At 36.2% G+C, this 13681-nt stretch overlaps 1 protein-coding gene across 1 annotated transcript in view; it reads right to left on the reverse strand.

The window, feature by feature from the left end:
- The window catches only part of DNAL1 (dynein axonemal light chain 1), a 70958-nt gene extending 60539 nt beyond the window's left edge, over positions 1 to 10419 (reverse strand). The window contains exon 1 of the mRNA XM_037832332.1: positions 10325 to 10419. Within this exon, the coding sequence (XP_037688260.1) occupies positions 10325 to 10327 (3 nt within the window). The 5' untranslated portion in view covers positions 10328 to 10419. The remainder of the gene's footprint in view (positions 1 to 10324) is intronic.
- Positions 10420 to 13681: the final 3262 nt, after the last annotated feature.

Consider the following 13681-nt stretch of genomic DNA (forward strand, 5'->3'; position numbering starts at 1 on the left):
TTTTGTATGACTGCGTGGTATGTGAATATATCTCAATAAAATGATGATTTAAAAAAAAAAAAAAAAAAAGAGGATATTATGAACAACTGTATGGCAACAAAGTGGATAATGTAGAAGAAATGGACAATTTCCTGGAAACATATGAACAACCTAGACTGACCAGAGAAGAAATAGAAGACCTCAACCAACCCATCACAAGCAAAGAGATCCAATCAGTCATCAAAAATCTTCCCACAAATAAATGCCCAGGGCCAGATGGCTTCACAGGGGAATTCTACCAAACTTTCCAGAAAGAACTGACACCAATCTTACTCACACTCTTTCAAAACACTGAAGAAAATGGAACACTACCTAACTCATTTTATGAAGCTAACATCAATCTAATACCAAAACCAGGCAAAGATGCTACAAAAAAGGAAAACTACCGGCCAATCTCCCTAATGAATATAGATGCAAAAATCCTCAACAAAATACTTGCAAATCGAATCCAAAGACACATTAAAAAAATCATACACCATGACCAAGTGGGGTTCATTCCAGGCATGCAAGGATGGTTCAACATAAGAAAATCAGTCAATGTATTACAACACATTAACAAGTCAAAAGGGAAAAATCAATTGATCATCTCAATAGATGCTGAAAAAGCATTTGACAAAATCCAACATCCCTTTTTGATAAAAACACTTCAAAAGGTAGGAATTGAAGGAAACTTCCTCAACATGATAAAGAGCATATATGAAAAATCCACAGCCAGCATAGTACTCAATGGTGAGACACTGAAAGCTTTCCCTCTAAGATCAGGAACAAGACAAGGATGCCCGCTGTCACCACTGTTATTCAACATTGTGCTGGAAGTGCTAGCCAGGGCAATCCGGCAAGACAAAGAAATAAAAGGCATCCAAATTGGAAAAGAAGAAGTAAAACTGTCATTGTTTGCAGATGATATGATCTTATATCTAGAAAACCCTGAGAAATCGACGATATAGCTACTAGAGCTAATAAACAAATTTAGCAAAGTAGCGGGATACAAGATTAATGCACATAAGTCAGTAATGTTTCTATATGCTAGAAATGAACAAACTGAAGAGACATTCAAGAAAAAGATACCATTTTCAATAGCAACTAAAAAAATCAAGCACCTAGGAATAAACTTAACCAAAGATGTAAAAGACCTATACAAAGAAAACTACATAACTCTACTAAAAGAAATAGAAGGGGACCTTAAAAGATGAAAAAATATTCCATGTTCATGGATAGGAAGGCTAAATGTCATTAAGATGTCAATTCTACCCAAACTCATCTACAGATTCAATGCAATCCCAATCAAAATTCCAACAACCTACTTTGCAGACTTGGAAAAGCTAGTTATCAAATTTATTTGGAAAGGGAAGATGCCTCGAATTGCTAAAGACACTCTAAAAAAGAAAAACGAAGTGGGAGGACTTACACTCCCTGACTTTGAAGTTTATTATAAAGCCACAGTTGCCAAAACAGCATGGTACTGGCACAAAGATAGACATATAGATCAATGGAATCGAATTGAGAATTCGGAGATAGACCCTCAGATCTATGGCCGACTGATCTTTGATAAGGCCCCCAAAGTCACTGAACTGAGTCATAATGGTCTTTTCAACAAATGGGGCTGGGAGAGTTGGATATCCATATCCAAAAGAATGAAAGAGAACCCCTACCTCACCCCCTACACAAAAATTAACTCAAAATGGACTAAAGATCTCAATATAAAAGAAAGTACCATAAAACTCCTAGAAGATAATGTAGGAAAACATCTTCAAGACCTTGTATGAGGCGGCCACTTCCTAGACTTTACACCCAAAGCACAAGCAACAAAAGAGAAAACAGATAAATGGGAACTCCTCAAGCTTAGAAGTTTCTGCACCTCAAAGGAATTTCTCAAAAAGGTAAAGAGGCAGCCAACTCAATGGGAAAAAAATTTTGGAAACCATGTATCTGACAAAAGACTGATATCTTGCATATATAAAGAAATCCTACAACTCAATGACAATAGTACAGACAGCCCAATTATAAAATGGGCAAAAGATATGAAAAGACAGTTCTCTGAAGAGGAAATACAAATGGCCAAGAAACACATGAAAAAATGTTCAGCTTCACTAGCTATTAGAGAGAGGCAAATTAAGACCACAATGAGATATCATCTAACACCGGTTAGAATGGCTGCCATTAAACAAACAGGAAACTACAAATGCTGGAGGCGATGTGGAGAAATTGGAACTCTTATTCATTGTTGGTGGGACTGTATAATGGTTCAGCCACTCTGGAAGTCAGTCTGGCGGTTCCTTAGAAAACTAGATATAGAGTTACCATTCAGTCCAGCGATTGCACTTCTCGGCATATACCCGGAAGGTCGGAAAGCAGTGACACGAACAGATATCTGCACGCCAATGTTCATAGCAGCATTATTCACAATTGCCAAGAGATGGAAGCAACCCAAATGTCCTTCAACAGATGAGTGGATAAATAAAATGTGGTATATACACACGATGGAATACTACGCGGCAGTAAGAAGGAACGATCTCGTGAAACATATGACAACATGGATGAACCTTGAAGACATAATGCTGAGCGAAATAAGCCAGGCACAAAAAGAGAAATATTATATGCTACCACTAATGTGAACTTTGAAAAATGTAAAACAAATGGTTTATAATGTAGAATGTAGGGGAACTAGCAATAGAGAGCAATTAAGGAAGGGGGAACAATAATCCAAGAAGAACAGATAAGCTATTTAACGTTCTGGGGATGCCCAGGAATGACTATGGTCTGTTAATTTCTGATGGATATAGTAGGAGCAAGTTCACAGAAATGTTGCTATATTAGGTAACTTTCTTGGGGTAAAGTAGGAACATGTTGGAAGTTAAGCAGTTATCTTAGGTTAGTTGTCTTTTTCTTACTCCCTTGTTATGGTCTCTTTGAAATGTTCTTTTATTGTATGTTTGTTTTCTTTTTAACTTTTTTTTCATACAGTTGATTTAAAAAAGAAGGGAAAGTTAAAAAAAAAAAAGAAAAACAAGGAAAAAAAAAGGTGTAGTGCCCCCTTGAGGAGACTGTGGAGAATGTAGGGGTATTGGCCTACCCCACCTCGATGGTTGCTAACATGACCACAGACATAGGGGACTGGTGGTTTGATGGGTTGAGCCCTCTACCATAAGTTTTACCCTTGGGAAGATGGTTGCTGCAAAGGAGAGGCTAGGCCTCCCTATGGTTGTGCCTAAGAGCCTCCTCCCGAATGCCTCTTTTTCGCTCAGATGTGGCCCTCTCTCTCTGGCTAAGCCAACTTGAAAGGTGAAATCACTGCCCTTCCCCCTACGTGGGATCAGACACCCAGGGGAGTGAATCTCCCTGGCAACGTGGAATATGACTCCCGGGGAGGAATGTAGACCCGGCATCGTGGGATGGAGAACATCTTCTTGACCAAAAGGGGGATGTGAAAGGAAATGAAATAAGCTTCAGTGGCAGAGAGATTCCAAAAGGAGCCGAGAGGTCACTCTGGTGGGCACTCTTACGCACACTTTAGACAACCCTTTTTAGGTTCCAAAGAATTGGGGTAGCTGGTGGTGGATACCTGAAACTATCAAACTACAACCCAGAACCCATGAATCTCGAAGACAGTTGTATAAAAATGTAGCTTATGAGGGGTGACAATGCGATTGGGAAAGCCATAAGGACCACACTCCACTTTGTCTAGTTTATGGATGGATAAGTAGAAAAATAGGGGAAGGAAACAAACAGACAAAGGTACCCAGTGTTCTTTTTTACTTCAATTGCTCTTTTTCACTCTAATTATTATTCTTGTTATTTTTGTGTGTGTGCTAATGAAGGTGTCAGGGATTGATTTAGGTGATGAATGTACAACTATGTAATGGTACTGTAAACAATCGAAAGTACGATTTGTTTTGCATGACTGCTTGGTATGTGAATATATCTCAATAAAATGAAGATAAAAAAAAAAAAGTAATGGGAGAGGTAATATCTACAAGCTAGGGAGTTTACTAAAATCCGGGGGTAAAAAATTGATGTGGATTTTCCAGATTGTGGGGAGGGGGTGGGCATCATGCCCCTAACCCTCACTTAGTGGAAGTGGTAACTGTAGATCAAAGTGATGAAAAACTTAGCACACAGAGATGCAGGTAGTTAGAATGGGAAAAATAGCTCCATGAATAAAGATGCCCAGAACTTCTACCTGTTAGCCATGGGCAAGTATTATAAGATGAAAACCACTTGTATACATGCAAACTAAACTATTATCGCAAAACAAAGTACAGTCTGGAGTTAAACAACATTATGAGGGACACATAGAGTCATCTAAACGTGACTTCATAGACTGTCAGATCCATGAGACTGTGAGCAACTGGCTCTGACGTCTTCTTTACTATGTCATGAGCACCTGAAACACAACTGAGGTGCAATAAAAATTTCTGTAGAATGCATGAATATGTCCAATATTTTTCACTCAAGAAACATTTAAAACTTCAGGCTTGGTTTGAAAGTTCTTCCTCTAAAAACTTTCTAATCCTTCCCTGACCTGATATCCCTGTAAAATGCTCTCCTAATACTACATGTTCTCCCTTCACAGCACTGATCGTGATTGTAAATTACTAGTATCTACTTAATTGTTTATTTAATGGGTTTCCACTGCTTGATTTTAACTCCATGAGGACATAGACCATATCTGTCTCCTTCCTGGCACCCCACCTCCTAGTACTCCAAGACTACTAAATGATGGATATGCAGTAAATATTTGTTGATTAAGCAAAAAAAAAAAAAAACAAAAAAAAAAACTAACACAAAATGAGCTAAAATCATAAAACTTTTAGAAGATAACATAGGAGAAAATCTTCAGGATCTTGTATTAGGCAGTGGATTATTATATATGACACCTAAAGCATGAGCAACAAAAGAAAAATAGATAAACTGGACTCCATCAAAATTAAAAACTTCTGTGTATCAAAGAACATTATCAAGAAAGTGAAAAGAACCTACACAATGGGAAAAAATATTTGGAAATCATAGATTCGATAAGGGTTTAATATTCAGAATACATAGAGAACTGTTAAAACTCAACAACAAAGACAAACAACCCAATTTAAAAATGCACAAATGACATGAAATGACATTTCTCCAAAGAAGATATACAAATGTCCCTCTGTATATCTTACAACATCATTAGTCACAAGGAAAATGCAAACCAAAACAAAAATGAGGTACTACTTCACACTCATTAGGATGGCTTTAAAAAAAAAAAAGGAACATAACAAGTGTTGGAGAGGATGTGGAGAAATAGGAACGCTTTGGGAATGTAAAATGGTACAGTTGCTGTGGAAAACCATTTGGTGGTTCCTCAAAAAGTTAACCACAGAATTACCACATAACCCAGCAATTTCACTTCTAGGTGTACAGCCAAAGAAACTGAAAACAGGGAATCAAACAGATATTTATGCACTAATGTTCATATCAGCATTATTCACAAGAGCCAAAAGGTGGAAACAACTCAAGTGTCCATCAACAGAAGTATGGAAATGGAATACATATACAATGGAATACTGAATAAAGTTCTGATACATGTTACAACAGGGATGAAACTTGGTGACACTAAGGTTCATGCTAAGTAAAAGAAGCCAGGCACAAAAAGATAAATATTGTATGATTCCACTTATATGAAATATCTAGAATAAATAAGCAAATTCATATATAAAGAAAGCAGATTAGAGCTTAACAGGGTTTGCGGGAGAGAGAATGGAGATTTATTGCTTAAAAGGTACAGTGTTTCTGTAATGTGATGAAAAAGTTTGGTTATGAATGGTGCTGATGGTTGTACAACATTGTAAATGTAATTAATGTCACTGAATTATACACTTAATAATGGTTAAAATGGCAAGTTTTACATTACATACATATTACCAGAATAAAACAAATAAAAAATAATGCAAGGAAACAAAAAATAATATTGCAGGGAAGATTAAAATATATATAAATATATATGTATACATATTTCATTGACTCTAAGATGCACCTTTTATTACATTCTAAAATCTCTGAAATTTGGATGTATCTTCCAATCAAAAACAATTTACTGTTGCTGTGGGCCAGGTAGCATTGGTAAAATTTTAGAAAAATATTAGCCCACAGTTATTTCATATACATATTTTTTACATTTGCAAAGGATGACATCTGATAAAAATCTATACACCCAACTACATCTAAAAAGACTCTATCAATAAGCGTAAAATAAAAAAAATCTAAGTGATTTAAAAGTGTTTGTCATGGTTTAATGCCAATTTATCTTTCTTTCTAATTGGAACATAAATAATGATGCCTCTTAGATTCAATTTAATACACTATTTAAAACTCTACAGATGAGCAAAGGAAGACATTGTTAATGAATTATTGCTGGTGATAATTTGTTTTGTTTTAAAAAAAAAAAAAGGAACCCCAAACAATAACAAAAGGAAAATTTACAAGTATATACCATTATGTCTAAAAAGTAAAGACTAACTAATAAATAACTTTGAAGTTAAAAAGAAATTATAAAAATTATAAAGATAATAAAACAAAGTTTGAGGAATACAGTCCTAAGAAGAAACAAAGCTTTAAATTCATTTATCAGAAATCAAGAAAGATGGAAAACAAATGAGCTAAGCATTCAAGAAATCTGAAAAAGTACATCATTGCATACCCAAAGAAAGAAGGCAGGAGGAAATACAAAGAAGACAATGAATAACAGAATGGGAGTGGGGTGGGTAACAGTATCTAAAACTGGTTCTTAAATCTCTATCAAGCCTGATGGAGCAAAAAAATAAATAAATAAGTAAAAAGAGAAGATACAAATTAAAAATAGAAAATGAGTAAGGGGAAATAACTACAGATATCACAGACAATTTTAAAAATGATATTATAAGCAAACATATGGTAATAAATTTGAAAACCTAGACAAGGTATACATTTCTAGAAAAAAAAAAAAAAAACCCACAAAATTACCCAAACTGTCACAAGAAGAATCAGACAATTTCAATAGACCAATAACTATTAAAAAATGAAAATAATAAACAAGAGCTCTAACCTCCTCTGAAGTTCCAAGCCTAGACAGACTTCTATTAAGCTTTCAAGGAATAGATATTCCCTGTTATACAAGATGTTTCAGAAACCAGAAAAAGAGGGAAAGCTGCCAAATTATTTTACAAGGCTAGGGTAACCTTGATTTCATAACCAGATAAAGAATAGTCTTTACTTCTCAACATAGATTTGAAAACCCTAGATACAATATTAGATGTCCAAAGCCAATGGTGTACAAGGATGATGAAGAATGGTTTATTCCAGGAGCACAACAGGTAATAGATTAAGGGAAAAAAACATGTTTATTTCGATAAATACAGAAAAACCATTTGATAAAGTTCTACATCTATTGATAACAGAAGCTCTAGCTAAGAGTAGAAGGGAAATTACTAACTTGATAATAGCTGTATACCAAAATCTATAACAAACATCATACTTAATGGAGAAATTCATTTATTTCAGCAAATATTTATTATCAACTATGTGTCAAGCATTCTTCTATGCACTCAGGACATAGCAATGAAGAAAACAAAGCTCCTCATGGAGCTTATATTTATTAGAAGAAGACAGATGGTAAACAATATATATAAAAAGTAAGTAAATTATATAGTATATGAAAGGTGATAAGTACTAAGAAGAAAGAAAATGAGCTTGGTAAGGTATATCCAGATGTGTGTATATGTGTGTTGAGGATGTTTCTCTTAAATATTTTTAAAAAGGTGACATAACTGGGAAAGAAACAAGCATTCCCTTTAAGATCCAAATCACATCAAGGATGCCCACTATCACTGCTTTGGTTTAACATAGTACAAGGAGTCTTTATCAACGCTATAAAGAAATACAAATTGGAATGATTAAAAGGAGGAAATAAAACTGTCACTATGTGTAGAGGATCATCTACATAGAAAACCCAATAGAATAAACTGACAAACACTAGAACTTATGGAGTTTAGCAGGTGAAGATCAGCACTGACAAAATTAACAGAAAATGGGGGAGGAAAAATTTTCGATGTAGAACCAACAAAGGACTACAATCTAGAATATACAAGGAAATCCTGAAATTCAAAAACAAAAAGAAACATGGAACAGCTGGCAAAGAATATGGACAGACAACTCACTGAAAATGAAATCCAAATTAAGAATATCAAGAGGTGTTCAAACTCAATGATAATCAAAGAAATGAAAAGTAAAACAATGGGATACTAAAATAAATCTTTCAAACTAGCAAAAGGTAGAAAGTTGATTAGAATGTTGAGAAATGGAACTCATGCATTCCTGGAGGAAGTAAAAACTGGTAGAGCATTCTGGAAAGCAGTCTGACAGAACCTAGGGAAATCAAGCATGCATATATCCTATGACCCAGCAATCCTACTCCTCGGTATATTTCCCAGAGAAATTCTTGTATTGCTCCATAAGAAGACACGTACAAGAATACTTTCACAACATTTTGGAAATAAGGAGTTGGAGGCAATCTAGCTGTCTATTCTGATAATACAGAATTCACATACAATCACTGATTCTCCTACAGATAGCAGGAGTCAAAAACTCAAATGCCTCAAGGACCAAGAGGACATCATGAAGGGTAAAGCTGACAAGATTAGGACAGAGCCCATCTAAAGTGTTTAACTTCTACCCAGCTCCAGACAACTGTTGGCAGGAGGGATTTGGGACCAAGAGTTACCCTAATTCCACATTTCTTCAATTATAAAAACTCCGTTAGTTGTAACATCCTTATTTTATGTACTATTAAAAAAGAAAAGATGCTGCCAATTATAATTTTATGGCACCATCATTCAGTAATATTTAAATGTGAAAAAACATGTCTGATAGTGAAATATGGTATTTCTGATTTTTCAGAGAAGCCAGAGTCTGGGTTTTAGTGAGAAATATGCTACTTTCTAAGACACTGTAAATGAATTTAAAATTTTCAAAATTCTACATGGGCCAGAAAAACCAAGTCTGAAGGGTCTCAGGACTACCAGTTACAACCTCTGATAGCTTCATTTAACTACTGGTTGTAATTCCTTAGTTGAAGATTTTCCATAATTTCCATGTTTCGTATTTTCAGAATTATTTGGGGCTGATTCTTTCTTCATCTGAATATAAACATAGGTTTCAGAACTTTTTACTTCCCTTGGCACTGCTTTTCACCCAAATGCCTGTGGAATAAAGTAAGGGAAGCAGGGGGTAAAACCTGCTTCAAAAAGAGTGGTATTTCATCTTGTGGTTAAGTGTGGGCATGACTTCCTAATCATTTCAATCTCCTGGGCTCAATTTCTGTCCACTTATACAGCATTAGAATTGCAAAAGGTAGGCAACTAGTCATACTTATTCTTCATAAACATCTCATAAACAGGACAATCACATATTTTGCTAAATAGCTTTGGCTAGGTCTGTAAATATCCAACAATATCCCTTTTCAAACTACTAGTTGTAACTACCAAGTATATAAGCAAGAAAGTAAACACTGAATAGAAGTTGAGGAGCATCACTAGGTAAAATCCTTACTTCACGAACAGCTCTGATTAGATAGACCACTGGTATATTTCAGCCTTAAGGCGCGGCATTTCTCAAAGTCCTCCAATTTTAGAATCACAAGAGGGACACTGTCGAAATGTAAATTCCTAAATCATCACCCTCACTGACTGTCCCCCAACGGATATTAAAAATTCATAACATATTCCATATTCATGCATACTGGTATTTGAGAAACACTGCCCTAATACATTCTATCAGGCTGGGTTTCACAGTGTTACCTAATAACTGAAAGCACCGTCATTCGAAGAGCAATCTGGGTATATCACAGGTTAAGAACACTGCTGCAGCCCGTATTACACACGCCCCTCGCGTAACCAGCGACCCTTCTCAAACCTCACCTCTCCAGGGGAAGAAATTACTTCTATGCCAGGAGATATCCTTACCCACACGCTTTCCTTTCATCACCTTTCCACCCCAGTCCACTCTTTTTCTAGAATTTCCTGCGCTTAACCCACCCTTTTCTCTCGCCAGAGTCTTCCACCTAACCCAACCTCCAATCCGCTCCAGACCACCCTCTGTCCAGACCATCCGCTACCCGGGCTTCTCTTTAGCCTCAAGGCCTCTGAGTTCGAGAAGCTAGCGTCCGCTCCCGGCTCCCTTCCGCTGTCCGAGGACCCCCACCCTCAACACTCCAAGCTACCCTTTTGCACTCCCAATCTCTTCTCAGCTTCGGTTATGAGGCCGGGAGGGTACTCACCATTCCGGCGGTTGCTACTGTCACTGCTCTGGTTGCTAGGGCCCGCTAGGGTCACTGCGCGTGCGCACACTGTTCAGAGCCCTCCGCCGATCCCTACCCCGGCAGCAGTCGCATCTCTCCGCCCTCAGGGTAGCTCGAGCGAGGCATTCTGGGACGGAGCGCTGGCCGCCCGGGTGTTCCTGTTCCGATGCGGCTCGCTTTGTGGCGACAGCAGTGTTGGGCTCCGGGGACGTGTAGCGCTTAATCGCAACCAGTGATCCTGAGACGTGTTTTTCCCCAACGGAAGCAATTTTAGCTAAATTGAAGTTACGTGCCAGTTTTCCCACCCCTGCAATTTAAACCTTGAAATTGCGCTTCCCATAAAAGACCTTTTAATTTCCTTCCCCTTTCAGAATTCCTTTCCCTTCCTAGTCTAGACGAGGGAGAATTAACTTCATGCTGTGATTCACCTGGGCATCCGACTAATGAGGTCTAGAGCTAAACTCGCCTCAAATACTTAGTTTCCTTTTCTCGGCCTCTCCAGGGAGTCAAAGATGCCAGAAGCTCAGTATCATTTTTAATATTTTAGAATATGTTGGTTTCACATAACTGCGATGTCTTTTCCCTCCTCCCATCAAATTAAACGAAAATTGTCGAAATACTCAAGAGTTAACGAAGGATATGGAAAAATGGGATGCCCAAATACAACTGCTTTTAATAATTGACATAGCATTTCTGGAAAGCTATTGGCAATATGTATTAAGTGCTTCAAAAACTTTTGCATCCTTTGTAACTTCTAGGAATTCATCCTGAAGAAATCATCAGACAAGTGCCCAGCAATAAATGTTCAAAGATTTAATAGCAAAAAGAAAAACAACCCAAATGTCAACAAAAGGAAATTGGTTAGTATTAGTGACCATCCAAACAATGAAATATACTTCCACTAAAAATGATACTGTAAAGCATCTATTAACATGTAAAGATGGTCATGATGTATTAAGTAAAAATGCAAGTTACCAAACAAAATAGCCTCTTAAAAAGTTATACAAAACACACATAGGTATATATAAATATATTTGGAAGGATATTATAAGGGTTTTTGTTCATTTTGCTGGTCTATTTTCTGATTGTTCTATAATGTGGGTATTTTAATATTTGAAATAAGAAATACATTTCATGTTGAAAAAGTTATGTAATTAATCACATTGGACCTTTGACCTGCCGATTGAGGAAAAAGAAAAGGAGAAAAGACAGAAAGAAAAAGAAAGTATGATGGTGAATAGTGCCATTGCTTCATTTTTTAATTTATTAATTCAACAGGTATTTGTTATAGATAATTTCTGACCCATTAGTACCACTTTCTTTATTCACCCTCTCTGGTCATAATGTGCTCATCCAAAACACATTTCCCTCTGCCATCCCACTCCCCTTTGGGTGACTGCACAAATTCAGCTGCCTCGTTAAAGTAATCTAAATTTAAATCCTTCAAGATTGGAGGTAGATCTTCAGAGTCAAAAATGGCAAAGCCAGAGTAGTAAAACCTCGACTACCTGATGACTCACTCGAGATTCCTTTAAACTTCCACCACCAAACATATCAATCAAACCAGCAAAAGGACTGTTTCCTATAAACCAGGAGAAGGGATTAATCTTGTATTAGCTGACAGAACATTTAACGGACTATAACACCCAGCCAACATTTTCTAGATAAAATTCAAATTGTATAATTTACATTTTTTTCTCTTTTAAACACCTGCCTATTTGCTTTGAAAAAAAAACACAGCTGTTTTGATTGAAATACATTTATTCTTGTGGTTGAAATAGACATTGGTTTGGACAATTTTGAAGCTGTAAATATAAAAATATTTTTTATATTTCTCTCCCTGTGAGGGTATCAGTGGGAAATGGAAAAATTATAAAAATTTGTAATAAACATGCAAAAAGTGTGAAATATAAGTCCTGCTAAATCTAAATAAATAGTTCTGCAGGCTTTGAGTTATGAAAGTATAAAATTTAATTTAAAAAAATGATATCCCACTTTAAGGGGCTCTGACTTCCCAGTGAATGGTCAGAATCCCCAAAATTGATAATTAAACAAAGGTTAAACCATTTTAAACATCTAATGTAGGTGCAAGAAAAGTGAACAATATGTGTGGAAAGGTAGTAAAATGTCAAATAATAGCATCCCAATGTTGGTCTATTATGTCTCTTTCAACATTCCTATCTGAGATTGTACTTTTTATTCACCATTCCAAAAGAAGAATTTCTCAGCCATTTGTCTCCTAGTATTTTTTCATATATTTGCCTCTGTGTTATTCCAAATAGAGTAAAAATGCAGATAAATCTATAAGAACAGAGTAAGAGGTAAGGACATTAGGACAGAAATCAGATCAAGAGATCTAAAATGCCAAGATATTTCTAAGTCTTTAAATCTGGAAACAAACTAGGGCACATCAAGCTACCAAAATGAGAGCCCAGAGTGTATATATTAAGGTGCTGATGTTAATTTGGTAGTTTTCTTAACATTCAGATATCTCAGCGTATCCTGATTTGACCCTTCTAAAAATTACATAAATTTCAAGCATTTCTGGATTTAAGATTAGTCCAGGAAGCCTAAAGTAAAGCATGAAATGGACATAACATATAGACCCTCAAATCCTCTCTATTTAATAGCACACCATTTAGGGGAATAGTTTTCCAACCACACGCTTCAAAATACTGACCTGATTACCACATTAAAATGACTGATAATTTCTTATTTGTTTATTTTGTTTCAATTCAGTAATTTAATCCCCAGTATGGAAAATTGTTAGGACCTTATATGGGCAATTTCAAATAGCAATGTTTTCCCCCAGTTATGAAAACGTTTAAAATCTCTCATTTAAACGATTCTTATTTGTTCCTAAGGATCTTGGGGTTGAGAGGAAGGGATAAGGACAGAGCTAGATTGGGCTTTTAAAAATGAAAAACCTATTTATTTCACGGAGTTCCTAAAAGAAGGTCAGATCTTGGATCTCAAAGAGTTTCACTTACACTCTGATTTTAGTGACACCTGGTGGTTTGATTTGGTTAAAAGCAGCTCATGCCTCAGTTTCGTCATTTATAAAATAAGAAAGTTGTCCTTTGATCTATGAAATGAGGAACAAAATAGTTTTTCTCATCATGGCAAATGTCTCCAAGTCATCAGACATCAACAGCAAAAAGTTCATCTTTATCCTCCAATGGAGCCAGTACAAAAGAGTGAGCAATGTAATAGGACTTCAGTCAATTTGGGGCTTGAACAGATACCAGTGAAATACAGACTTGAACCCACTATTCTTATTTTTACCAAACATGGTAATGGGAAAGCTAAATCAGCACAAAGCTCTGACTAGTAGAG

This window comes from Choloepus didactylus, chromosome 4 (assembly GCF_015220235.1).
Source record: "Choloepus didactylus isolate mChoDid1 chromosome 4, mChoDid1.pri, whole genome shotgun sequence".
NCBI lineage: Eukaryota > Metazoa > Chordata > Mammalia > Pilosa > Megalonychidae > Choloepus > Choloepus didactylus.